Source organism: Pungitius pungitius, chromosome 17, assembly GCF_949316345.1.
Source record: "Pungitius pungitius chromosome 17, fPunPun2.1, whole genome shotgun sequence".
In the NCBI taxonomy this organism is placed as follows: Eukaryota; Metazoa; Chordata; class Actinopteri; order Perciformes; family Gasterosteidae; genus Pungitius; species Pungitius pungitius.
Genome location: NC_084916.1, coordinates 6,129,947 through 6,156,440, shown reverse-complemented (window position 1 = coordinate 6,156,440; position 26,494 = coordinate 6,129,947). Strand labels below are relative to the sequence as shown.

General features: G+C 45.8%; 1 protein-coding gene across 1 annotated transcript in view; it reads left to right on the top strand.

Annotated features, from left to right (window-relative positions):
* gabbr1b (gamma-aminobutyric acid (GABA) B receptor, 1b) overlaps positions 1–26,494 on the top strand; it is a 63,297-nt gene that overhangs the window by 18,726 nt on the left and 18,077 nt on the right. The window contains exons 2-7 of the mRNA XM_062558631.1: positions 2,550–2,593; positions 3,363–3,523; positions 5,397–5,531; positions 16,060–16,230; positions 16,768–16,869; positions 20,473–20,538. Of these exons, the coding sequence (XP_062414615.1) occupies positions 2,550–2,593; positions 3,363–3,523; positions 5,397–5,531; positions 16,060–16,230; positions 16,768–16,869; positions 20,473–20,538 (679 nt within the window). The remainder of the gene's footprint in view (positions 1–2,549; positions 2,594–3,362; positions 3,524–5,396; positions 5,532–16,059; positions 16,231–16,767; positions 16,870–20,472; positions 20,539–26,494) is intronic.

Here is a 26,494-nt window from a genome sequence, read left to right as displayed (position 1 = left end):
GGACTCAAATGCGGAGTTGAAAAATAAAAGACTTTAATTGTCAAAACTCAAAATCAAAATCGCTCCAACCAAAAAAGGGAGGAAGGAGGAGAAAACAAAACAGACAAAAACAGGGACCTGGACTTGAAGACTTGAAAACACGAAACAGACTTGACTTGACTTGACTTACTTGACACATGAACGCTGACATGTAATGACGCCACCCCAGACAAGGGACTCACAGGGCTTAAATACACAAGGGAGGTGCAGGTGATTGAACACAGGTGGAAACGATCAGGCACGGCAGACAATCACAAGGGAAGACAGGACAAGGCAGGAAGTGAAGTTACCCAGGAACACCAGAGACATGAAAACTACAAAATAAGACAGAGCAGACCCAAACCGTGACAGTTTGTGTGTCAATGTCCAGATGATCTAGAGTGAACTTGTGAGGTAAATGTGTGTCCTAAGGTGAACAGCATGATGGCATACATTTAAGGATTATTACCATCACTCTGTGTTTCCTAAGGCCTTTTTAATCTTAAGTTTTAATGTTTATCTTCCAGCTACATATTCCAGTCCTTGGGAAGAAGACCTTTGAGTAGCATCAATGCACCGCTTGTTTGTGTCTCCCGCTTGCAAGTATTATTCAATAAATGTGCTGTTTAATGATTTACACTGGTGTCTTTCACAATTATTACTATTGATAGTAAGTTGACGCAAGAAGGTAACTTTACATCTTCACTTTACTGCAGCTGTACACTAGAATGCTCCCTAGATTTAGTCAGAAAACAGTGCACTGGTTTCTAATTGACAACAAGGAAACCACTTTGAAGACTTTGATGAACACTATTTGTGAATATTCTTAGGATGCAGGTATAGAATACACAGTTTACAGCAAACTGGCGGAACTGTAAGTGATTGAGTATCTTCATGTGGTAGAAACAAAGAATTAAAAGAGAGCAAAAGTTTACTCACAGCTCTGCACTTGATGCTTTGAAGGAAAGATGGTCAACTTCCCAGCTCCCCAGCTCCTGCTCTTCATCCTTCACTGTGATGTAAACATACAACAATGAACATGTCATTAAATGAACATCTGAAGTGCAAACAAGATGATGTGCATCTCCTTCTGTGTATGGAGGAGCCAGCTTCTTCTGGAGATACACCTGGAGCTTGTGCATCTTCGTACCTGGAGGACAGCTGTTCTTCAGGATGAAGGGTGCAGAGCCGTCATCCCTGCTGTCCCAGATTAATCTGTCACGATGAAGAGCATGACATGTTAATAAGTGTATTGAAGTGTGAAGTAAAGTTCACCTTCTGACCATTAAACTATGTAATAAACAACATAACCATGTTTGCCTGTCTGTTCTCTCATTTCCACACTGATGCAGATATTGTACTACAGTAAGAATATCTATTAACACCACAACCTGCTGTAAATACTGTATTTATAAGTAGAAATCCTTAATTCAAGTAACTTACTTGTTACTTAATCAAAGTCTACAGACAAAAAAGTGAGCATCAAAATAAACCATGAGGATTAAAAACAAAAGTAGCCGTGATGCAATATATATCATACATTATCCTAATCATTGAGGCATTAATGTGTTTACATTTGAATGACTTTAATAAGATCCTCATTTATTAGTTGAGTAATGTTACATCTGTGATATGCAACTAGTAAACAATGCAGCCAAACACAACTAACAGGTGACGTGACACTAACATAAATGCATTTATTGGACGTAACACTTGTATAAAGTACAGTATTTATGGCTAAAGACGTTTTAAAGTTGACTGTTCTAAATACGTTTTACAGTATATAAGCATTTTGAAAGTAATGAGTGGAGATTTTAGCCAAGACGAATGTTTTGAACGTTGTGAAGCATTAATACATTTGTTCGTGATAAGTACATATTCCTGCATTGAAGTTCATACTGGTTCTGTACTGGCTCGGTTTTGCACCTGAACGGGAGAGGCTCATCAGCAAAAGAACATAAAGTGCATGAAACTTATGGCTTAAGGCTGTTCCTGCAGTATGACCTTGAAGCCCTGTATTGTGTGTGTGCTTTTGACCACTCAAAGCTCTCCAAGACTGTCATTATCCCATTCACATCCATTAATACACTCATGACATGAGCTACCATACCATAAGCTATTTGGGATTAAGTGCTTGGTCAATCTGGGGTTTAAATGTGTGTCCTTTCTTGCTGAAGGACAGATCGGGATGCGGACCAGCTGAGATAGGGATCAAACTGCCTTTTGCTTTTGTCTCTCATGGTGTTAATCCAGTCATGGTTTACATATGATTTAATTAAAGAATTTAAAGAAAGATTTTCAGTAGACAATTCCTACAGCCACAACAGGCTAAGTGAGGCTTTTCCATATGAGGAGAAACACAATTTGAGCAGGGAAATTGAGATTGGATGTTAAACATGAAAGATAAATGAGCAGGACTGTGTCGAGTGATGAATGTCGAGTTATAAATAAGATGGTTTGTGAAATGAAGACATCCCTCCCTCCTCCCACTCTCCTCCTCCCTCCCACTCTCTCACCCGCTGCTGCTGCAGTCAGCCTCCTCTAAGCAGCAGCCAGCCTCCTAAAGCGCAGAGCGGTGAGCGAAACACTGCTCCTTCCCGCAGTCCTCCTCGGCTTTCTTCCGGAGAAGCACAACACATCAGCAACGCGGTGCTGAATTTTTCCATCGTGGGGTCCACCTTGCTTCCAAAGGGACGCTTGCCCGCCAGCCGTGAACGGAATACTGGGAACGGGGTGCCGGTGCATGCACCCTGTGCTCGTGGTAGTGAGCTTTAGATTGGTTGATGAGGACGGACAGATACATGTCGACGGGACCCCATGTTCTCCATGTAGATCCTTGTGGTGAAAGTCACGGAGCTTCTGTGGGTTTACTTTCAGCACCTTGGAAAGGGTTTTGAATCTGCGTGGTTTAAACCTGGATCTGTCTTTAATATTCAAATTCAGTTACCCAACAGCAGCTCCAGCCTGCTACAATATGGATGAGCGGTCTCCGGCTTGGTTTGATGCATAGATAGTCATCTCCACGGTGGTATTTGAGTTGCAGAGCAGCAGATGGTTCAGATTGTTTCATATGAATTGCATTGTTTTGTCAGCAGTCAAATCAATTTAGAGTAAAGCATTATTCTAAAGGAGTTCCCGTCTCTGAAGATAATCGACTTGTACCACTCATGGCAATGCATTCCCCCTGACCCCTTACACTAAACTCTGCACATAGTACAGGTGGGAGAAGGTGACTGAACTGACTAAGCATCCAGCAGCTATGGCTCGGCTCTACAGGACCGTGCAACACTACTCCGTGACCCTTACCCTCACTGTCCTCCTCTCCTTCCACTCCCCGGCTCTAGGCAAGAAGAAGCTCTATATTGGAGCCCTCTTTCCCATGAGTGGGGGCTGGCCTGGCGGACAAGCCTGCCTCCCTGCTTCTAGGATGGCTTTGGACCTAGTGAATAAGAGGACTGACATACTACCAGACTATGAGTTGGAGCTGATATACCATGACAGTATGGTGAGTAACTGATGAACTATGGGCTACTACACATCACTTTCACCTACATGCTTCAATCTCAGACCACATTGTAATATATGATATATATATATATATATATATATACATTCATTTAAATTCTGTAACAAAACAAAATGTGAAAAAAGTGAAGCATATTACATTACATATACATATATATAATCATTGTTGATTGAAATCTTAATACTCTGGAGATCAAACCTTTGGGTTGCCACATTGTCTTGATTTCTGTTGACCTTAAGTTGACCTCAGGATGAGATGTGGTCATTTGTGAGGATAAAGCACAAGCATCATATTTATATCTTCATATTAGCCCTCTAGAGCCACTTGCCCTTCAACACAACGTCATGTCAAAGTGTCTTTATGCATGACATGAAACAGTAGAATGCTTGTCATGGCAGCTCATCAGTCTATCAAGTGTGTTTAAATAAGAGGCAAATTGTTAAACTCTTGTCAAATATACACATATATACATACATATAAGACGCCCGGGATAAAAGCCGCTCTTAACGAGGATCTGGCGGGCTAGCTTGTTCAGCGGCCGAGAGCGCAGACCTCCCTGTTGGTTGATATAAAAAACCACTGATGTGTTGTCTGTCCGGACAAGCACATGCTGGTCCGTCAGGGCTGGGCGGAAGTGTTTCAGCGGCTGAAACACCGTCAGCATTTCTAGCTGGTTTATGTGCCAGGACCGGATATGATGCTGCCACAGCCCCGAGGCTGAGTGACCACTCATGATCGAACCCCAGCCCGTGAGGGAAGCGTCTGTCGTGAGGATGACCGGCGACAGATCGTCCCTAAAACGGGCCCTTGGGCTAGAAACCCAGCGTGCCTCCATATGACCAAGGCCCTCAGGCAGCGCCGAGTGACTTTGATCAGGCGGTGCTGGTTCCCCCTTTGGGAGAATCCCTTGGTCTTGAGCCACCACTGCAACGGTCTCAAGTGTAACAGGCCGCGGGGGATCACATTGGATGCCGCTGCCAGGCGACCTAACAGTCTCTGAAACTGTTTCACAGTGAGTGGCTGGCCTAGCCTAGCCTGCTGAACAGCAGAGAGGATCAAAACTACCCGAGCGGGACACAGGTGTGCCCGCATCGTGGTCGAATCCCAAATTACGCCCAGGAAGGTGGTCCTACGTGCTGGGGACAGCACTCGGAGGGCGCTAAAATCAACCAGTCATCCAAGTAGTTCAAAATACGGATGCCCTGGAGACGCAATGGCGCCAGAGCTGCATCCACGCATTTTGTGAACGTACGGGGCGAGAGGGCTAGGCCCAAAGGAAGGACCTTGTATTGGTAAGCTTTATCCCCAAAAGCGAACCTCAGGAACTTCCTGTGTCGAGGGAGGATGCGAATATGAAAGTAAGTGTCCTGGAGATCCACCGTGACAAACCAGTCCTCGGACCTGATTTGTGCCGCGATCTGTTTGAGAGTGAGCATTTTGAAGCTCAACTTCGCAACAGCGCGGTTCAAACGGCGGAGATCCAGAATCGGACGCAAACCCCCATCCTTCTTTGGAATGTCTAGGGGGAGAACTCGTTCTACAGCTACCTTCCGCAGCAGGGTCTGCACTTCTTGTTCCAACACCAGAGCCTGCACGGGTCTACCACCGTGGGTAGTTCGCCCCGAAATCGAGGCGGGCACCACCTAAACTGGATGGCGTAGCCGACATCGATTGTGTGCAGGACCCATTGAGATACGTTGGGGAGGACTGGCCACTTACCCAAAAAGTTTCTCAGTGGCTCCGGCCCCTCGGGTTGCAGAAATAAAAATAGACCAACTCAACTTTCAGTATTGTCATGGCAATGTTGGACAGAGTGTGTTCCTTATTCCGTCTGTGTTTTTGTGTTCCACAGTGTGACCCGGGAGAGGCCACCAAGCTGCTTTATGACCTTCTGTACACAGAGCCCCTTAAAATTGTGCTGATGCCAGGCTGCAGCTCAGTGTCCACTCTGGTGGCCGAAGCTTCTCGAATATGGAATCTCAAAGTGGTAAGGAATTTTAACCTTCCTATCTCGTGTGAGGTTTTCTTCTTTACTTTGTGAACCTGTTAGTGTAAGATTGATTATCAGAAAGTATAAAAACTAGGGCTGTCAAAAATAGCGCGTTAACGGCGTTAATTAGCTGTTTGTTGTTAATTACGTCAATTTTTTTGACGCATTTCACGCATGCGCAGTGTGACAAATTATTCAGGTCCGGAAAGAACCTCTTCTTCTAGGGAATGCACTTCATCCTATACAACACATTACTGCCACCTGCAGGCATATGTCAGGCCGTCAGGTTCAGCAAGTTGTTTGCGCCAGAGACCCGCTCCCCCCCCCCCCCCCCCCCCCCCGTTCTCGCGCAGCAGAACAGAGAAGAAGAAAAGCTCCGCCCAGCAGAGCAAGAGCAGCGCTGTTCTGAAACATGCGGAGGAAGAGAAACCAATGCGATCTAAATCCTCCCAGGTATGGGAATATTTCACACTGAAATGGGGGTGGTAGCGGATTTCTTTGCAGCGCCAGTCGTTCTAATCGCCGCGCTCGACTTCAAGGTGTAACCTTTATTATTGTTCGGTCTGAAACAGCGCGCCCAGTGACGGGTGGTGCAGCAATATTGTTGTTCGGGTGGAAATCGGGAGAAAGGTCGGTCCGGGAGATTTTCGGGGGGGGCTTTGAAACATCGGGAGGGTTGACATGTCTGGTCATGTCTGGTCATCGCAGGAGCACAAACTCGCAGCAGAGTGGGATAAACTGCAGAGGCTCGAGACCCTTCTAGAGCCATGCAGGGAAATCAGTCTGTAACTTATCAAATAACATTGATTTGATTATTTTCTGGAATGAATTAAAAAATCAAATATCAATAACATATATTTATGTAAAAAATAATAATTATGATAATAATAATGATAATTATGTATCTGTGTCCTGTTATTTATCTTTAGTATGCATTTCAGAAAGAAAAAATGGTTAGGATTCAGGTGTGATTAATCATGATTAATCCACTGAAAATTCTGATTAATTTGATTAAAATTTTTAATCATTTGACACCCCTAATAAAAACTAAACATTTTTAACATTTAAAAGGTTATTAACGTGATGATTTTTCCTGGGGCACCAATAACGTAATAATAAAGTCTAATTTCAGCCTAACCCCTGCTACTCCCTTTGCCTAGCAACTTACTGGGCTGGTAAGTAAAAGCCTTAAAATGATCAAATACAGTGTCTTATTTTTATTTAATTTATTAATTAAAGTTATTTTGTTTCTGCATATGATACAAGCTATATATTACATACTCAAGAAACAGTAGCTGAACGTTACCAAACACATTGTTCGCCCCTTCAGCTTGATGCTGCTTCCTCCTGGCTCCCTAAAAACGAACAAAATAAAGTTTGTTTATAATGAAAACTGCAAAAAGAAATGTATAGTTACAAACTTTAACATAATGTGATGGGTAGAGCTCTCCCCCCCCCCCTGCCTGTTTGGCCACACCACCTTAATTGGTGATGCCTAACAGGTGTGACCAGGTGCTCTTTAAATGGAAGCTTTTGCCCCACTAGAGCTAGAGGGGGGCTTGCAGTAGGTCTCCCACGGCATAGGCACAGCACTCGCCACGTGCGGATGGGTTTGAGCGGAATCTAGAGGAAATGATCAGGTGGTGCAACACTGAGCCTGGTCACTGCTGTTTTTGCCTTTTGATTTAAAATAGATTATGGTTACCCGGTTTATATAGTATTTTTGATTATGAATTGCTAATTTGTTTTCTTTCTGGGTTAGTGTCTTTGTTTTGTCCTACATAAACAGCCATTACTGTGCCCTATACTGGGGGTCCCTTTAATGCCAGTGCAGGTGGGCATATAGTAGGCCTACAGGGGGTGGCTCACGAGGTGGAAGGCCCTTTCAGTTTATTTTGCTTGTTTGCTGTGTTTTAATTCTTTTTGATTTGCTGTGTGTCACGGTTTGGGTCTGCTTGTCTTATTTTGTAGCTTTCTTGTGTCTCGTGTCTCTGGGTAACTTCACTTCCTGTCCTGTGATTGCCTGATTGCTTCCACCTGTGTCCAATCACCTGCACCTCCCTTGTGTATTTAAGCCCTGTGTGCCAGTTGTCCTTTGTCGCGTCATTGTATTACGTCAGTCGTCGTTGGAGCACGTCTTCTATTAGTTTAAGAATAAAGAGCACTTTGTCATTGGAAACCCTGCGTTTGAGTCCTCCCTGCATCCTGCTCCAGCTGCGAACGTGACAGAATGACGCGACCACCTAAGGACTCAGCAGACTCCTGGTGCAACTTGGGCCCGGAATACCTGGATGTAAGAAGCCCGTTTTTCCAGCGGAAAACAGATTTCATCTTTGGTCCCAGGGGCTATCGGAAGGCGTGCCTTGAGCTAAGGGACATCCTCAATCCGAGGAAGAAGGGCCCGGGGAGGAGGAGGATACGAACCCCTCCAGCCCCGGCTCCTGACCCGGCCCAAAGATGCCCGTCCCAGCCCGTTCCGGCCCCGAGACGCCCGTCAGCGCCCGTTCCGGCCCCGAGACGCCCGTCAGCGCCCGTTCCGGCCCCGAGACGCCCGTCAGCGCCCGTTCCTGCGCCGAGACGCCCGTCAGCGCCCGTTCCTGCGCCGAGACGCCCGTCAGCGCCCGTTCCTGCGCCGAGACGCCCGTCAGCGCCCGTTCCTGCCCCCGGACTCCAGTCTCCGCCCGTTCCGGCCCCCGGACTCCAGTCTCCGCCCGTTCCGGCCCCCGGACTCCAGTCTCCGCCCGTCCCGTCTCCAGCCCCGTCCCCACAGCCCCTGGTCGTGCCCCCTCCCTCCCATCCCTTGGTCCTCTCCCCCCCACCCCCGGGGGCCGTCTGGGATCCGGCCCTTAAGGGGGGGGTGGGGTCAGGGGTTGGGACGCCGGAGCCGCACTGCTCGGCGCCCCCCGCCACGACGACGCCGCAGCCGCACTGCTCGGCGCCCCCCGCCACGACGACGCCGGAGCCGCACTGCTCGGCGCCACCCGCCACGACGACGCCGGAGCCACACTGCTCGGCGCCCCCCGCCACGACGACGCCGGAGCCGCACTGCTCGGCGCCCCCCGCCACGACGACGCCGGAGCCGCACTGCTCGGCGCCCCCCGCCACGACGACGCCGCAGCCGCACAGCTCGGCGCCCCCCGAGACCCTGAGGCCCTGGCGCCGACCCGGCAGGCCCCCCGAGACCCTGAGGCCCGGCGGTCATCCCGGCCGGAGGGACCCGACATCGTGCCGCCGACCCTTGGAGTCCCCTGGGCGGCCGGGGGTTGTCGGGTTCCCCGCCCTCCCTCCCTTGTCTGTTTTTCTGGGTTCCACCCTCCTTTAGGACCGTCTGGAATTCGGTCCTTGAGGGGGGGGGTTATGTCACGGTTTGGGTCTGCTTATCTTATTTTGTAGCTTTCTTGTGTCTCGTGTCTCTGGGTAACTTCACTTCCTGTCCTGTGATTGCCTGATTGCTTCCACCTGTGTCCAATCACCTGCACCTCCCTTATGTATTTAGGCCCTGTGTGCCAGTTGTCCTTTGTCGCGTCATAGTATTACGTCAGTCGTCGTTGGAGCACGTCTTCTATTAGTTTAAGAATAAAGAGCACTTTGTCATTGGAAACCCTGCGTTTGAGTCCTCCCTGCATCCTGCTCCAGCTGCGAACGTGACACTGTGTTTTCTTTCCTTTGACCTGGTGGTGGCCCCTTTGTCCCCTTTCACTCCCCCGCCCCTGTGGGCCTCAAGTAGTCACCTTGTACTGGTAGGGTACCCCAGTATAGTAATCCTTTTTCAAAGCATAGATTATATTTTGCCATTAAACCAACCAATGTTTTTGGATTGATTATTCCTTTTCTTTTAAACATTAAACCTACTTGTAAATAAAAAAACATTGTTACAAAACTGGAACTTCACCTCTCTGCTCCCTTTCTTTTCATTACAACTGATATTCTTTGAGTGAGAGTCCCAAAGTGACGTTGTCACCCTTGTGACCAGGTGAGCGGCCGCCCCGGTTACAATAACACAACGCTGAATTCAACACTGCCATAGGTCACTAGAAGGGCTTCAGCAATGTTGTTGTCTCTATGTGGCAGCCCTAGGAAGGATCTTCATAGTATCATAGTACAACTTTTGAACCTGTTTGACATGGCGTTTGCTTGGGCCCAACCGGTCTGTTCTCTCCAAGTTGCTCTACTGATCAGAGCGAGCTTATTGCATTTGGGAGAGTGAGAGATTCTTCAACCCCTTAGTTACTCCGAGCCAGGCGCACAGGGGTAAATTTAGGACTATTCTGGGTTGTGCTTTTGTAAAACATGGATCAGACAGACACAGAGAAACATGCAGCAGTCAGCAAAGACGCTGACTGCAACCCAACACGCATATAGTTGGAGCTGAACATCTCAGACTCAGCAGAGGATCCTGAGGTGGCTGAAGAAATTCAATCTGCCAAAGATGATGATGGTGCACTCATAGCTTTAGATTACTACTGTATTATATTTTGATCTTATTTCCTGCACTAAATTGTTTGTTTTCCATTGTCGTACTGTCTGCTTTCAGGCACCAACCAGCAAGTCAAATTGCTTGTGTGTCTGACATATTATGACAATAAAAAAAGTATGCCTAGGCTGCACATTTGTCAGAAGAATATATCTTTGGATCTTTTGTAGTGGTTAATAGTATTGGTAGTGTAATATTACAACCATTGACATTAATAGAATTATTAATAATCTCCAAGATAATTCACACAATAAATAGCAGGGTACCACCCTAAAAAGGTACAAATAACAAAAATAACTCAAGTCACATGAATGCTATTCAATCATTGAGAACAAGCTAAATTTAAGGTTTAAGTTGCACTGCACTATGTGTTATGTTACGTGGTGTACCCAAATTCAGAGAGAGCAGGAGGTACAGGGGGGGGATTTATTGTCAGGAACACAGCTATGGAGACAGATGGAGAATCCAGGGAGGGAATTGCAGACAGACTGGGGAATCAGGAGGATAAATGACTGCAAGGAAACAAATACAGGGTCAGAGGAAAAGCAGAAAAATAATAAACCAATATCTTTGAAAACATTCATCAACAGAGCAGCCAAGCGCAGTCACTACCAGGTTGGTTTAAACAACGATCTGGCGACGATTGGATGAAGAACTGGGGTAGATATATATATATATATTTATATATATATTAGGGCTGTCAAAAATAGCGCGTTAACGACGTTAATCAGTTGTTTGTTGTTAATTACGTAATTTTTTTTAACACATTTCACGCATGCGCAGTGTGACAAATTATTCAGGTCCGGAAAGAACCTCTTCTTCTAGGGAATGCACTTCATCCTATACAACACATTACTGCCACCAGTTCTCGCGCAGCAGAACAAAGAAGAAAAAAAAGCTCCGCCCAGCAGAGCTTTGCTAAGAAAAATAAATAAAAAAGCGCTGAGGTAGAGGAAAGACCATCGGAGAGACCCGTAATACTGTTCTGAAACATGCGGAGGTATGGGGATATTTCACACTGAAATGGGGGTGATAGCGGATTTCTTTGCAGCGCCAGTCGTTCTAATCGCCGTGCTCGACTTCAAGGTGTAACCTTTATTATTGTTCGGTCTGAAGCGGCGCGCCCAGTGACGGGTGGTGCAGCAATATTGTTGTTCGGGTGGAAATCGGGAGAAAGGTCGGTCCGGGAGATTTTTGGGAGGGGCTTTGAAACATCAGGAGGGTTGACATGTTTGGTCATCGCAGCCCTGGACCATCAGGAGCACAAACTCACAGCAGAGTGGGATAAACTGCAGAGGCTCGAGACCCTTCTAGAGCCATGCAGGGAAATCAGTCTGTAACTTATCAAATAACATTGATTTGATTATTTTCTGGAATGAATTAAAAAATCAAATATCAATAACATGTATTTATGTAAAAAATAATAATTGTGATAATAATAATGATAATTATGTATCTGTTTCCTGTTATTTATCTTTAGTATGCATTTCAGAAAGAAAAAATGGTTAGGATTCAGGTGTGATTAATCATGATTAATCCACTGAAAATTCTGATTAATTTGATTAAAATTTTTAATCATTTGACAGCCCTAATATATATATATATTGCAAAGTGATTTGTTAATTGAAGGTGAGGTGACCAATCAGTGAGTGAGTCTGAATGAAATTATGTAAAACGTCTCTAAAGCTACAAAAGCGCCTTCTGCCGCTGGGGTCCAGGAGAAGGGGTTAGTGGGAGAAGTGAGTTGGGTGAGAGGTGCCGCCACTACTGTAAACATGGATAAACCTCCTGGAAAACTTGGCAAGCCCCAGAAACCTTGTTGTTTCAGGGAAGTGGGTGTCTGCCAGTCGGCTATCGCCTGCGCCTTCCTTGGGTCAGTCCTCACCGGCCCGCTCTTGATGATGAACCCCAGAAATTTCACAGAAGCAACAGGAAACTCAGTTTAATGTAGAGTTTAATCTCCAGTAGCCGCTGAGGAACCTGCCTGACATAATCAATGTGTTCCGGAAGAAGATCAAGATGTCATCTAAATAAACAAAAAATGATTGGTTCAGAAGATCCGGATATCATTGATCAGTTTGGAAGGTGGCAGGACGGTTGGTAAGCCAAAAAGGCATGACCAAATACTAATAAAAAGTGACCTAGGGGGATCCGGAAGCCAGTCTTCCACTCATCCCCCATCTTGACGCGGACAAGAACTAGCTTTGAATAAATGGTTGCTCCTTGTAGGTGTTTAAGTCTCAGTTAATATGGGGAAGAGCATACTTGTTTTTAATTGTAATGTTATTTAAACCCCGGTAGTCAATACAGGGGCGGAGCGAACCGTCCATTTTGGACACAAAGAAAAATCCCCCACCAGGGACGATGATGACCCAATTACACCTGCAGCCAGATAGTCTTGAATGTAAATCTCCATGGGCTCCTGCTCTGGATGGTGGTGGAGTACTAAGTGAATAGCACAGTTATATATGCGGTGGTAGAGAAAGAGCTTGCTTCTTGCTAAAGGTCAAAGGTCTTGAGACACCAAAGGGATAGCCAACAGATCAGGGGGTTTGGAGTCAACAGAGAGGGCAGTACCTTCGGAAGGTGCCCGGGCAGATGCAAGATGAATGACAGAAAGGCCAGCTCTGAACTTTGTTCTTGGACCAATCAGTGTGGGGATTGAAATCATTAACCATGTCTGACCGAGACATATGTGGGTTTGAGGAGAAGTTATAATATGAAACTCTTAGTCCTTTAAACTAACCCTTTGCCTTAGATTACTAACCCATTATATTGTATTTTATTCCTTTTGCATTATGTTGTCTTGTCCATAACCCTAACCCCCTACCATAGAACAAGGTTCGCCATTCGTGAAACTACTCAGGAATCTCTGGGGTGTAGTCCAGCAGAGTTGTTTTTGGAAACACGGTGCGTGGCCCGCTACGACTCCTCATTTCCCCTCCCCCGTATGGATGATTGCGTGGATCAAGTTGGGTCAGCCACATTTTTCAACAAGCTGGACCTCTTGAAGGGCTACTGGCAGGTTCCCCTTTCACAGCGGGCCGCAGAAGTCTCAGCTTTTGTGAACTGTGAGGCGTTATGGTATGTTACTCGTTCACTTGGCGTGAGCATCTGGATACCTTACGGGAGGTGTTCAGTTGGTTGAGGAGGGCCTCATTGACATTAAACCTGGCTAAGTGTGAGTTCGGTAAGGTGGTGGTCACCTACTTGGGGAAACAGGTGGGACAGGGGCAGGTGCACCCTTTATCCGCCAAAATCCAGGCTATCCTGGATTTTCCTGTGACAGGGACGCAACGGTAACTTTGCCGATTTCTGGGCATGTGCGGTTACTATTGTGGTTTCTGTAAGAACTTCGCCAGTGAGGTGGTGCCCCTCAGTAGTTTGTTAAGCCCCTCCTGCCGATTCGTTTGGGCTACGGTGTGTCAGGAGTCGTTCGATTCTGCCAAATCTCTGCTGTGCAGCGCACCTGTCCTGTCCGCACCGGATTTCGGGCGTCCCGAAAAATTAACAAACATCAACTGAAATACAGCACCATTGAAAAGGAAGCTTTGACCTTGCTGCTGGCAATGCAGCACTTTGAGGTATATGTTGGGTCAAGCCCGACCCCGGTTCGGGTGTATTCCGACCACAATCCGTTGGTGTTCCTGTCTCAGGGACTGATAATGTTGTCGCGGATGCATTATCCCGGATAGGTTGTTGAACAAACATCTCTTCCAATAGAAGAAATGTTTGGTGTTAAGTGCAGGCATTTTATGACTCAGAGTGTCATAGTAAGGTTTCAGTTCACCTCCCTGCCTGAGGGGGCTGCTGTATGTTTTGCATTTATTCTGTGTCTCTTTTCTTTTTGCAGATGATTCGACGTCGGTGAATAAGATGGATCTTTTGCCTATCTCTCCAGCTTCCAACTGGGCCATGCTGCACATTGTGGATTTTTGGGTGGTGGGGTTAGCAAGGAGGTTGGTAGGGGTGAGAAGCCCTTTTTGTTTGTTCAAGTTTTCTCCTGTTTTCGGGTAGGGAGATAGGTAAGACACTTGTACTTTGGTTTGTTTCTTTGTGTGTTCTAGGGAAGGTAGGGGACCTGCACAGATTGTTTTGTTTGTTGTTTTGGGCCATGCTCACCCTGAAGAGAGTTCATGACCTCGTCCTTGTATTAAATAACCATTGTGAATGAGAACGCTGCAGCATTGGTCTTAATTTGGGAGTTGGGGAGACTCGTATATATGCGGCGCTCCGGCTCCCCTAGGCCGGGCGTAACACCATTGCCTTTGATTACTAACCCATAGCATTATATTTTATTTTATTACTCTTGCATTATGTTGTCTTGTCCATTGTCGAACTGTCTGCTGTCATGCACCAACACGCCAAGTCAAATTCCTTGTATGGTGTATTAATAGTACTACTTTTTATAGTATCTACACTGCTATCCATTACAGTGTCACTACTGTACTACTGGTAGCAATCCAATTTTTAGTACGGGGCGGGGGTTTGGATGACAGAATATTTGCCCTTCGAACAAAGATATTATTGATTTATTGAAGATTACAGTAAGAATCCCCTCCACAGGGGTTTTATTTTGAAATTATGGGATGGGAGAGAGAGAGAAAAAAAAGTTTAAAGAAGCAGGGTTAGAAAGGGGGGGGGGCAGAGTTGAAAGGAAGGGGACAGAAAGGGGGGGGGGGACTTCTGTAAAGGGGAATTAGATAACATGGCTGGGGCGGGGAAAGTATGGTTAGAAAAGGGGGAGCACAGGGGAGAGAATCAAGGAAGGAGAGGACATCCATTGTGTGGGAACATGGCAGTGTTAAAAATGGAGGGCTCATATAAGGGAGATTCTGAAGTGTCCTCTGTACGACCTGAATACATTCAGGTCCCGTCAGACTGCGGATCAGCTGTGAGTCACAGACAGAGCAGCGCGTCTGAGTATCCACAGCAACGGAGCACCTGCGATCACTAACCAGCAGCTCAAAGGGCAGAGAGAGACAGCGATTTACACAGAATCCATACCTCAAACAATTGTCCTCTAGCACAAAACTGTAACGTCATCTAAAAGATAAGGTGATTTTGAGAGACCCAAGACTCTACCAAACGCGACCATGTGGTTTATATTTCCGTCTGGTAATAAATGTGACTTGTATTGGAGCATATGGGCCTTGAGACAGACTTTTTCTCACTCTCTGTCTCCTCAGGCCAAAAGTGAATGTCTGTGACATTCCAAACATGCCCTCCCTCTAAGAAACGCAATTTACACTAATGTAAAACTGAAAGTAGGAAGCCGTATGGAAGAAATACTGTATAATAAGTTGAATAAAGATTCAAAGAACAATATTTGAAATGCTCCAAAGCATTCCAATAATTATTCATCTCTCCATGCCACCGCTCCCCTCCCCCATATCTTTAATATAATATACATATATACGTATAAATATATATCTACACCTTTGTTTCTGTGACAACTAACAAGGTTAAATGATTTATAGAACCACTGACCAAACTGCCTTATTTTGTTAAGTTGGAACTGACAACAAGTAGAACATATGTCAACTAGCTTTTTTTCTACCAAACACCAACTGTGAAAATATATAGTATTGTTTACAAAAAAAGATGACACTAATTAGAGTTCCTTCTCTTGATTACTCACTTGTCTCTTAACACAAAACATGCAGTCTCTATTACTATAAAAACTAAAACAGAATCCAAGGTTTTGCCTGCAGGTCAGTGCAACTCGCATCAACATCAGGAGGACGGTGCATTCTTAACCATTTGACCTGTTTTTAGTTTCTATTTGGTTACTATTTGAAAGATATTTGACAGTTGAGGCAAAATAAGAAAATATCTGACGGAATTATGAGAGACATTATGAGAAAAAATTAATTACATTTTGTTGACTATAACAGAATCAAAAGGATTTATTTCTCAAATCAGGATAAAAATACCTTAAATTGGACTAAAATAATGGCTTTTTTTATTTGACTCATCATATTGCTGCAGATGAAGTAATCGGGATGTCACTGGCTTTAACCTGGTTCTTCGTATCTCCCTCTGTCTCAGTTGTCGTACGGCTCCAGCTCCCCGGCCTTATCTAACCGCCAGCGCTTTCCCACCTTCTTTCGCACTCATCCGTCAGCCACACTGCACAACCCAACTCGAGTGCAGCTCTTTCAGAAGTGGAAATGGACCAAGATTGCCACCATTCAGCAAACAACTGAAGTCTTTACATCAGTGAGTTGTACATTTATCTAAATTCTTTATGAGCCATACAAAAATGTGGCGAGATACTATGTTATCTGAAGGTTCTTTCCCTGAGCAAGACGAGCAGCCGAATGTATTCCCTGCTAAGTGACCACATTTCCTATTCATTAGTGAACATTTCCTCTTAACAGGGATCCATCCATTCATTGCTTAGTAATAGCAACTAGGCACAGCAGGCCTGTCAAGCCTTTCATTTCTGGAGTGGAAGTTGCATCCAGACATACAAGGCGTAAAAGGTTAAAGTTCATTGTCTTCAATTCAATAACATTTATTTTGTATTGTTCAAAATCACAAAATGTGCCTCAGAGGGCTTTATGTCTTTCAAAGTTTGAAAATATCATTGGGGTGCTTTGCTCCAAAGATTTTCACTAATTCTTCTCATTTCCTAACCCCATCCCATCACTCCATCTGTTGCTGTCATTCTCCAACCTACCAATCCTTTATCTCTTTCTCTCTGTCATATTGTGCATCATCGTGATTGTTTGTGTGTCTCTCTGTGTTTGGCAGACTCTGGATGATCTGGAGGTGAGAGTAAAGGAGGCAGGGATTGAAATCAGTGTTCGTCAGAGTTTCCTCACAAACCCTGCTGTGGCTGTCAAAAATCTCAAGGTACCAGATTTCCCCGTAATTACATAACCGGCAGCTGAACAGCAATCAGTTAGGGCTTTCTAGACCAGTTCATCACATACAGTACATCTCCTTGTACGTTGCAACACTGGCGCAGAAAGTGCAGCAGCAGTCCGATGCAGAGTGTGAAGTCATCTCGTTAGTGAGGCCGATCAGTGGCTCAAACTGAAAGTACGGTAAAAGTACTTTGATAAATTGAGATATGAGTCGCACGAGGAAATGGCACCATTTATGATTTCTCCAAAAAGATTACTCAAAAAATTACAACTTATCTAAAAAAGATACTATTATTTATTTATATAAATTGCTGATATAATAAATGTTAAATATATATTTTTATCCATCCTTGGACAAATAAAAGGTTTAAACATTAATCCATCCATTTTGGTGACACTTATCCTGGTCCGGGTCTTGCGGGCAGTAGGCTTAGAGGCTATTCCAAATATTTCTGACTTTTTGCAAGATCTTTCTCGGGCCAGAAGACTTCCATGCTTCAAGGGTGGCAGTGACAGTGGGAGGTCTAGATGGAACAGACCTGGGCAGAAGATGCTGGCTCTGGGGTCCCACGTCCCACGGTCTCACGTCCCCAGCTGAGTGCTGCTACATAGGAGTTTACCCCCGGTGGACAAAAGGGTCTCCTCCCTACGCCTTCGGGTGGTGGGGGGGGGGAAAACTCTGAATGTTGTCTGTGCATATGCACCAAACAGCAGCTTGGAGTTCTGAATAGAGTCCTGCATGGGGCTCCAGTAGGGGACTCCATAGTCCTACTGGGAGACTTGCGCATATGGGCGACGATGGAGATAACTGGAGAGGCATGATTGGGAGGAATGGCCTCTATGATCTGAACCCGAGAATCCGTTTGTTATTGGACTTCTGTGCCAGTCATGGATTGTCCATAACAAACACACTTATGAACATCATTATGTTTGAACATGGTATGTGGTACCAGAGCACCCTAGGCGAAAGATCAATGATCGATTTTGTAATCGTATGGTCTTATCTGAGGAAGCATGTTCTGGACACTCGGGTAAAGAGAGGGGGCAGAGCTGTCATCTGACCACCACCTGGTGGTGAGCTGGGTCAGAGGATGGGAAACATCTTAGGACATACCTGGGAAAACCCAAGCGTGTAGTGCGGGTTAACTGATAAGTCTGGAGGAGGCCCCAGTTCAAAAGATTTTTAATTCACACCTCCAGTGGAGCTTCTCTCACATTCCTGTGGAGGTAGGGGACATTGATCCAGAGTGGTGTATGTTCAAAACTTGCATTGCAGAAGCTGCGGCCGTGAGTTGTGGCCTCAAGGTCTTAGGTTCATCAAGGGGCGGTAACCCTTGAACTCCGGGGTGGACACCGGTGGTCAGGGAAGCCGCCCGACAGAAGAAGGATGCCTTCCGGGTTACGATATCCGGTGGGTAGTTGCAGTGTACTAACAGGCTCGAAGGGCGACAGCATCTGCCGTGATGTCTCCGTCCAACTGCACACTTCCCCGGGTTGGCGGTGAGCCCAGCATGTCTCAGCGACTCCAGTACCACATCCACTTGCTGCACATGCCCCGCCCAGGTGGTCCGGTGGATAATAACATCATCCAAGTGGGCGGTAGCGTATGCGGCGTGCGGATGCAGCACCCGGTCCATGAGCCATTGGAACGTGACCGGTGCACTGAACAAGCCAAAGGGAAGTGTGATTAATTGGTATAATCTATTCGGAGTGGAGAAAGAAGTATTTTTCTTGGTCTCTGACGACAGAGGAATCTGCCAGTAGCCCATAGTCAAATCCAGGGTCGTAAAAGAAACGTGCAGTGTCGAGCGGCTCCTGCAACTGGGAAATGTCTGTTCTCTGGTCTTCGGAGAGACAGGCCTCGCACAAACCAATTTTGACACCTCCGACCCCAGCTCCTCTTTCTGATACTGCGGAAACCAGAGAAACGTAATCCGCCTCCCTCCAGGCTTTCAGAAGGTTTAGGTCGTACTCAAAAGGTCCCTTGCCACTTAGCCAGGAGTTTAGAGTTGGAAGAAGGAAGTAATACAAAAACCTTTTCTCCTGGTGTGAATTGTCGCAGCCTGTCGTACAGCCTTTGTTTCCGTTCCTGGGCCCGGAGAAAATTCTCACGTGCCATCCTACCAAGTGTGTGTTAATTTTTTGCTCAAGTCCAGGACGTACTGGATCTTGTTCTTGCCTTCCTCCCATTTTTCTTTAATTAGGTTCAGCACCCCCCTTGGGGTCCTGCCAAACAAAAGTTCAAAGGGTGAAAATCCCAAGGAGGCCTGGGGAACGTCCCGTACTGCAAACAACAGAGGATCAAGCAAGTTATCCCATTTCATCTTCGCTAATACATTTACAGATCATGGACTTCAGTGTCTTATTCATACGTTCCACCAGCCCATCGATCTGCGGGTGGTACACACTTGTTCAAATGGACCTAATGCTGAGAAACCCGTAAAGTTCTCTCAGGGTGCGCAACATGAACGAGGTGCCCTGGTCCGTCAGAATCTCTTTCCCATCTGAGTGTCACACTCTATATAGTTTGTCCGTGATCAATGAAAAGTGTGGAACGTCGCCCGTTGTGGGGCCGGTACGGGTTGCTCTGCTGGCCGCTGATGACTCCCTCTCCGTGATGCGGCTACTGGTCGGGCCAAGGGCGACGTGCCCCCCCTGGTCCCTTTACCCGCTGGGGTGCACCGCCAGGTGGTCTTCCACCAGGGTGATGGCAGCTGCAAGAGTGGGTGGGCGGTGGTACTGGACCCACGCTTCCGTCTGGACCGGGAGCCCCTCCACGAACTGCTCCAGCACCACCTTCTCCATTACGGCCTGCGGCGTCCTTAAGCCGCTGCCCATAGGTGAACGACCTTTCTTCCGGACCCAATCTGGCCACCCTACGGCAGGAGATTGTCTTGACCAGGACCACAGTGAACATACAGTATGCGTGTGTATATGTATATATATATATATATATATATATATATATATATATGTATATATGTATATGTATACTATGTATACTACTGTATGTATGTATGTGTATATATATATATACACACACACACATACATGAATATACACATACATACATACATACAGTAGTATACATATATAGTATGATTGGCCAACTAAATCCCTGCAATTCAAAACAAAAGAGAAGAATCAGTCAGTTCTATTTATCAGCTGCACGCACCAATGGAAGGGATTGAGCAGATAAAGATGTTGCCTAATCTTTAATTGAAATATTTTAGCTGCTTTCGTATTTACAAAGGTTTTAATGGGAGAGGGTTACTGAACATCTAGCTTGGCATTGTTCACCCCTGATTCCTTTCAACGCTGTCAGGTTCCATAACTTCCTTCCTGCACACATACATACTTAGCAATGAACTTGTGCAGCATGCTGTCTTATTTCCAATGACCAAGATTTGATACTGCAAGAAAATAATGTTACAGCATGAATGAATTCCAGTCGAGAGGAAGTCTGCTTGTGTGTTGTGGAAAAGGTGGGAGGAGGGAGGCCTCCTGGGTTAGCTAGCCACACTACAGAGATTTTATCTTTCCTTTCTCCATCCTGTGTGCGTCTGTCTTTTTCTTTTTCAATTCCAAGCGCCAAGATGCCAGAATAATTGTTGGTCTATTCTATGAGACGGAGGCCAGGAAAGTCTTCTGTGAGGTAATGTGTTCTCCTGTTCAAAGTCATCGGTGACTGGCATGCCTGACACGAATCGAAAGTATACATGACACAAATAACAAAAACATTCCGCAGCAATTTTAAGAGTTACCTGGCCTGCCCGCAGATGCCGCCCCCCCTGTAATGTTGCATTAAAAACAAAATAAAAACTAGAAAATGCATTTCTTGCTGAAAATGTGTCGGAATGCAAAAAGTTGAAATTAATTTCAAAACATTGCTTAAAATACAGAAATGAGAAAAGCTGAAATGAACTTGAAAGAATTGCAAAAAAACAGAAATGGGAGAAGCTTCTATGAATTTGAAAAAATACAGAACTAATAAAAGCTTACATTACTTCTAAACATTGCTGAATAAATATATTGGGATAGGAATAGGAAAAGCTGAGAATTAAAAAATACATTTTTGTAGTAATATATAGTCGTAATTGTGGAACTAGCAGTAGAAGAAGTAAGTACTAGTTGTACTATTAGTTGAAAACAATTGTGGTGTACCTATGGTTGAGGTAGAGATAATCATTTAGACTTTTATTTTGAAGTAATGGAATTGTGGGTGGTAATTGAACTTGGTAAATGGACTTGTACAGCGCTTTTCTAGTCTTCTGACCACTCAAAGTGCTTTAATACTACATTACATCTCTTACCCATTAATACACTAATGACAGGACCTACCATACACAGTGGCACCTGCCCATGTGCACAGAACAAACAAGACAGGAGAAGATCCTGGCAATAGGTCAAGATAAAATCTAAAAACATTTGGCATGGTTCGTGAGTGCCTCAAAAGTTTGCAAATGGCGTAGAAATTTACTGAGAGCTTCGTGCTGGTCCCATCAAAAACACCCCAGGATACTTCCGGTTAAGTTAACCGTCATCTGTTGATTATGTCACAGAGGTGCGCGGTTTTGTGAAATAATAAAGATGGACGCATACAGCACCAACGACTAATATTAGTACTATGTGTTTTACTTGGTTCACTCCTCAGTGCGCAGTTTCGCCCAGCGGCGGACCCCCTACCCCCCCTAACACTGCTTATTATCCGACGGTCCTTCTTGCGGTCCGAGAAAAAGGTTATTAATAGTCAGTGCCGGCGCTCCGCACACGCACATCACGCGCTGCGCGTAGGGCACCAAGTGCCTGGGGGGGCACCAAAAAATCTGGGACGTGAAAAATCATCACAGTAGGCTACTAGTATAAATAACAAATAAAATATGTCTAAAGCATGCTAATATGCAAAATCAATACAAAGTCAAAAAGTAATAGGCCTAGACCAAATTAGTGGAGAAAAAGGGGAACCTCCTGTGCGGCCCCCCCTCCCCCCACCTCCCAGTGGTTTGTTCCATTATGCCTCAAATCTCAAATGACAGCTTTGAAATGGCTTCGAAAAGGCATCAAGAGTCGGGGGCGGAAAAAAGAGACAGCGGGATGATGCTCGCGCGTCGCTCTCAGCTAAGACGATGTTTTAAATCAGGGGTCCCCAAACTTTGTCTCGTGAGGACCGTTGCTAGCGGTCACCGGGCGGCCGGCTGCCCACATGTACTCGCGCTCATAATGTCCGCACGGACCGCCGGTGGGTCGTATTCGGTACTCGTCCGCGGGCCGCCCAAAGTTTCTGTTACCGTTACAGTTTCTGTTATCATTTGTTTTTTATGTTATCATTTACGTTTTTGCATAACAATCGGCTTCAAGCGGCATATCCCAATCTATGGATTGCTTCGTATTGCACTGACTCTCCCTGTCACAGTTGCCTCTGCTGAGCGAAGCTTTTCAAAGCTCAAACTAATCAAAACGTACCTGCGCTCATCAATGGGGCAGGAACGTTTAAGTGGTCTGGCTGTCAGCATCAATGGGGACGTGGCTCAGAAACTGTCATATGACCTGATAGCTAATTTTGCAGCTAGGAAATGCAGGCGTGTGCCTCTGTAGGGCCTTTGACAACTGATGGTAGTGAAAATGTTTGTAATATTGTTCTATCGGATAGCAGAATGGTCTCTTTTATAGAGATGGTAAAGTAAATTCTTCTGTGCAGTTTGCACTTTATTATTATTATTTGTACTTATGTATATTATTTACTGAAGAAATGTGCACATTATTACTTACACGGTTATATACTTGAATACTTTCTGCATTTATAATGTTCAGTTCCAAATCTGTGTTTTTAGTAATTGTGGTGGTATTTGGTAATTATAATTTATTTTATCTTATATATATATATAAAAATTTCTTTTCATGTTTGTTTATGTAAATTATTTATGTTTAGAAGTTATTTGGGGAATAAAGAGAACCTAACTAAGACCTAACTAAGATTCTGAATGGTTGTTATTCCTTTGGTGGTGGTGGTGGTTGGTTGGTTCGTTGGTTGGGGGGGGGCACCACCAAGCATTTGTGCTTAGGGCACCCAAATGGCTAGCGCCGGCCCTGTTAATAGTATATTAAGTAGGGATGAGCGAGTACAGCATTATCTGTATCTGTATCAGTATCTGTTGAACCATATAAATTATCTGTATCCGTATCTGTACTCGGATTGGGCGGGGCCTAACCCGGAAGTGGGCGGGGCTTAACCCGGAAGTAGGACGTATTTTACCCGTAAATTGTCGGGTTGTCTTGAAATGGGCTGGGCTTTAACCGTTATGCTCTTTTTTAAGCATGCAATTGACCCTTCGCAGGGAGCTTGATTAACAGGTGACCAATATAAAACATGAACTTTGAAAACAGTGTACTGTACTGACGCATTTCTGCGGTTAAAACAGCATTCCTTCTTAATTATTGTGGTGTGTGAGTGTGTGTGTGTGTAGTGTCTCCACTAATTTGGTCTAGGCCTATTACTTTTGTATTGCTTTTGCATATTAACATGCTTTAGACATATTGTATTTGTTATTTATACTAGTAGCCTACTGGGATGATTTTTCACGTCCCTGATTTTTTGATGGCCCCCCAGGCACTAGGTGCCCTACGCGCAGAGAGAGCAACTCGCTCCATGGGTGCCCCTACTTGAACTGTGCCCATGGGGGCCTGGGGTGTTTTCAGTGGCCGGGCCTTCGCAGCGCAACTTGTGCATGTTCGGCACCAGAGAAGAACGTCCTCCCGCATTTGGTACCAATAATAGCGAGTTTGCAGGCGGTTCTACAGGTTCTACAATTGGTGTTGTAGAACCTTCTCACTAGGATATCATCTTTGAGATACAACCGGTTCCACTGACTCCAGTATGCTTTCGTGACCGGACTACAAGGTGCCACCTCTGGCCACGGCGGACGTCCCTCACCAGATTCCAACCATCTACGAAGAGGTGCAATATGTGAGTCTGCTGCCTGGGCATCTCAATTATTCAGTAGTCCAACCAGCAAACAGGCCCGAAGTACTGGCATTGGTAAGACATATCCTATCTATTTGGCATTCCTTCAGTTCTTCCTTTGCTGGCTCCTCTACCCCCACTTGAGTCGGCCTCATCAGCTGATCTTCCCCTTCCAGGTCGCACTGTATTCTCTGGTGTTCCACCGTCACGCGGCCCCTGGGTGACCTCAGGCAGTCTACAACGGCAAGTAGCACGGCATGGGCGTCGAGAGAGACTGTCCGCATTCAAGTGTAGACGACCAGCACGGTGGATGATGTTGAAGTTGTACTCGCCGAGCTTCTCCAACCACTTTGTTCCCAAAAACCCATACAAAGCTGAGAACTACTGTAAGTTCCATGGACCAGTTTATAATTGCAAATATAGGTTACTTTGTTTTAAAGGGATAGTTCACCCAAAAATGTTGTTGAAAAAAAAATACTATGGAAGTCAATGTGGTCCATCAACTGTCTGATTACAGACATTCTTTAAAATATCTTTCTTTCTGTTTAGCAGTATAAAGAAATTCATACAGGTTTGAAACAACTTGGGGGTGAGTAAATGATGACACAATTTTTGGGTGAACTATCCCTTTAAAGAGCACAAACCCCTCTTTAATATGAAGCCAAACAACATTTCAATCCGGAGAAACTTGTTGAAGTTTGAACACTGCTTTATTATAACATGCATTAATATGGATATTGCAATGTGTTTGGGGCTTGGACTCCATCCTGCCGTAGGATAGACCAGGGGCCGGGATGCTGAGCCGAGCTATATCCCCCCAAAACAGGTTTATTTTATGACGAATAAAATAATACTTACGGCCACTGAGGAGTCCTAGCCAGACTTGAAGTGGAGCTGGTGGGACAAGGGGTTAGCTTGATAGGGGAACATATCATGGGTCATGGGGAGTCAAGAGCCGATAGCGGCCACAGTTAACAAGGAAAGGACAGGAAGATCTCGTTGAAACACAGACAAGGACACGGGGGCAAGGGAAGCCACAGGACGTAGCGAGGGCCTAGCTGGGCCACAGTTGGTTGGGGTCGAGATAGACCCACGACAAGGACAGGATGTGGTTGTGTAAGCCCGCAGACAAGATAGATGTGGTCACGGTCGACCGCAGAACAGGACAGTCAGGGTCAAGGGAGACCGCAGAATAGACATAGTTGCGGAGGACCCCTCACAGAACAACTTGACCGGGTTCGCTCAGACCGGGAAACAGATGGTCACATGGTGTACCTGACTGATCCTGTGCGCCCGCTGAACAGCCCTGCGTCGCTTGACGGGTCCAGCTTGGACCGGGCCCTGCTCAGACAGGCAACTAGCCCTGATCTATAGTGACCTGGTCGCGGGACCGCTAAACGGCAAGGTAGTCAGCTTGACTGGTCCCATGAGACCGCGAAACAGAGTGTTGTCAGCTTGACGGGTCCTTTCGGACATCTTTTGGGGAAATTTATGTGGTCCCGTTAGACCAGGAAACAGACACGTTAAGCCAGGTCACGTTCACCTAGGAAATTAGATTTTCTTAGCGAGACTGGGAGGAACTACGCCGGTCCCCTGCATAGGGGACGCTGACCTGGCCTTCCAACATGCCAAAAGGGAATGCACCACCACCACCAGTTATATGCATGCTTACCCGCTCATTTACGGCTTATAGATCTTGCTTTGCACGTACTGCGCTACGACCAGGGCGGAGGAACGTCACAACCTCTGACGACCCCCCTGCCCTGTTGGCTGAGAGCTTGTCACTGGGATGCTAGCAGCTCTAGCAGTTATTACCTTCTGGAATTCACAGACCCTCTTAGGCTTCCAGAATCCAACTCGCTATCCTTGATGTTGGAGAATGTGTGGGTTGCCGCGGCGCAACGTACCCTTAGGCAGGGATGACGAGGAGATACCTTGGTTTATAGTCAAGTAGCTGCCCCTAAATGAATGCCCTGCGTACTGTTGGTGCCAACTTCTTAAGCGGATAAATATTTCAGCCAACCAAGAATAATTTTAGCCCTTAGTTGAGATTGCTGGCCGCGCTTGATTGTCACGCTAAATGGAAACATCTGAAGAAAGGAGGCCCTGGTCTAGCCAGCCGTGGCTTTGACCAAAACCCCCCCAAAACACAGCTGGCCTGCATGCCTCCATGATACTGATTCAGAACCGCTGTTGTGGCTGTTACACTAACACATTGAAACCACTGACACTCACGCTCCGTCAGTACCGCTCCTGTTCCCATATCGGTTGCGGCTGTTTGCATAAATAAGACGCCATGTCCTGCTAGCAGCATGGAAATACGCTTCCCCGCGGCATAATGCGTATGGCGAATTAGCCTCTTCGCGCAAACTCTTGTCATCATGCGACGAGTGTAGCTTATATGGTTCCGGTGCCTGGTTCTGCAACGCGGCTGCGTCTTATGGGCAGTTGAGTCGATACTCATTCCCATCCATGGTTTTGAAAGGGGCCTGCCTGTGCAACAAAGCCATTCACCGCCAGCATAGGTGGCACACCGGCCCTTGTAGAAGGCGACCCAGAACACAAAGTCTTTGCGTGTGGAAGTTGTTGATATGTTCAGTTATTAGTTTCCGCAGCCATGTTTGTCCCGTAGTTTCCTCCAGGACTTTAA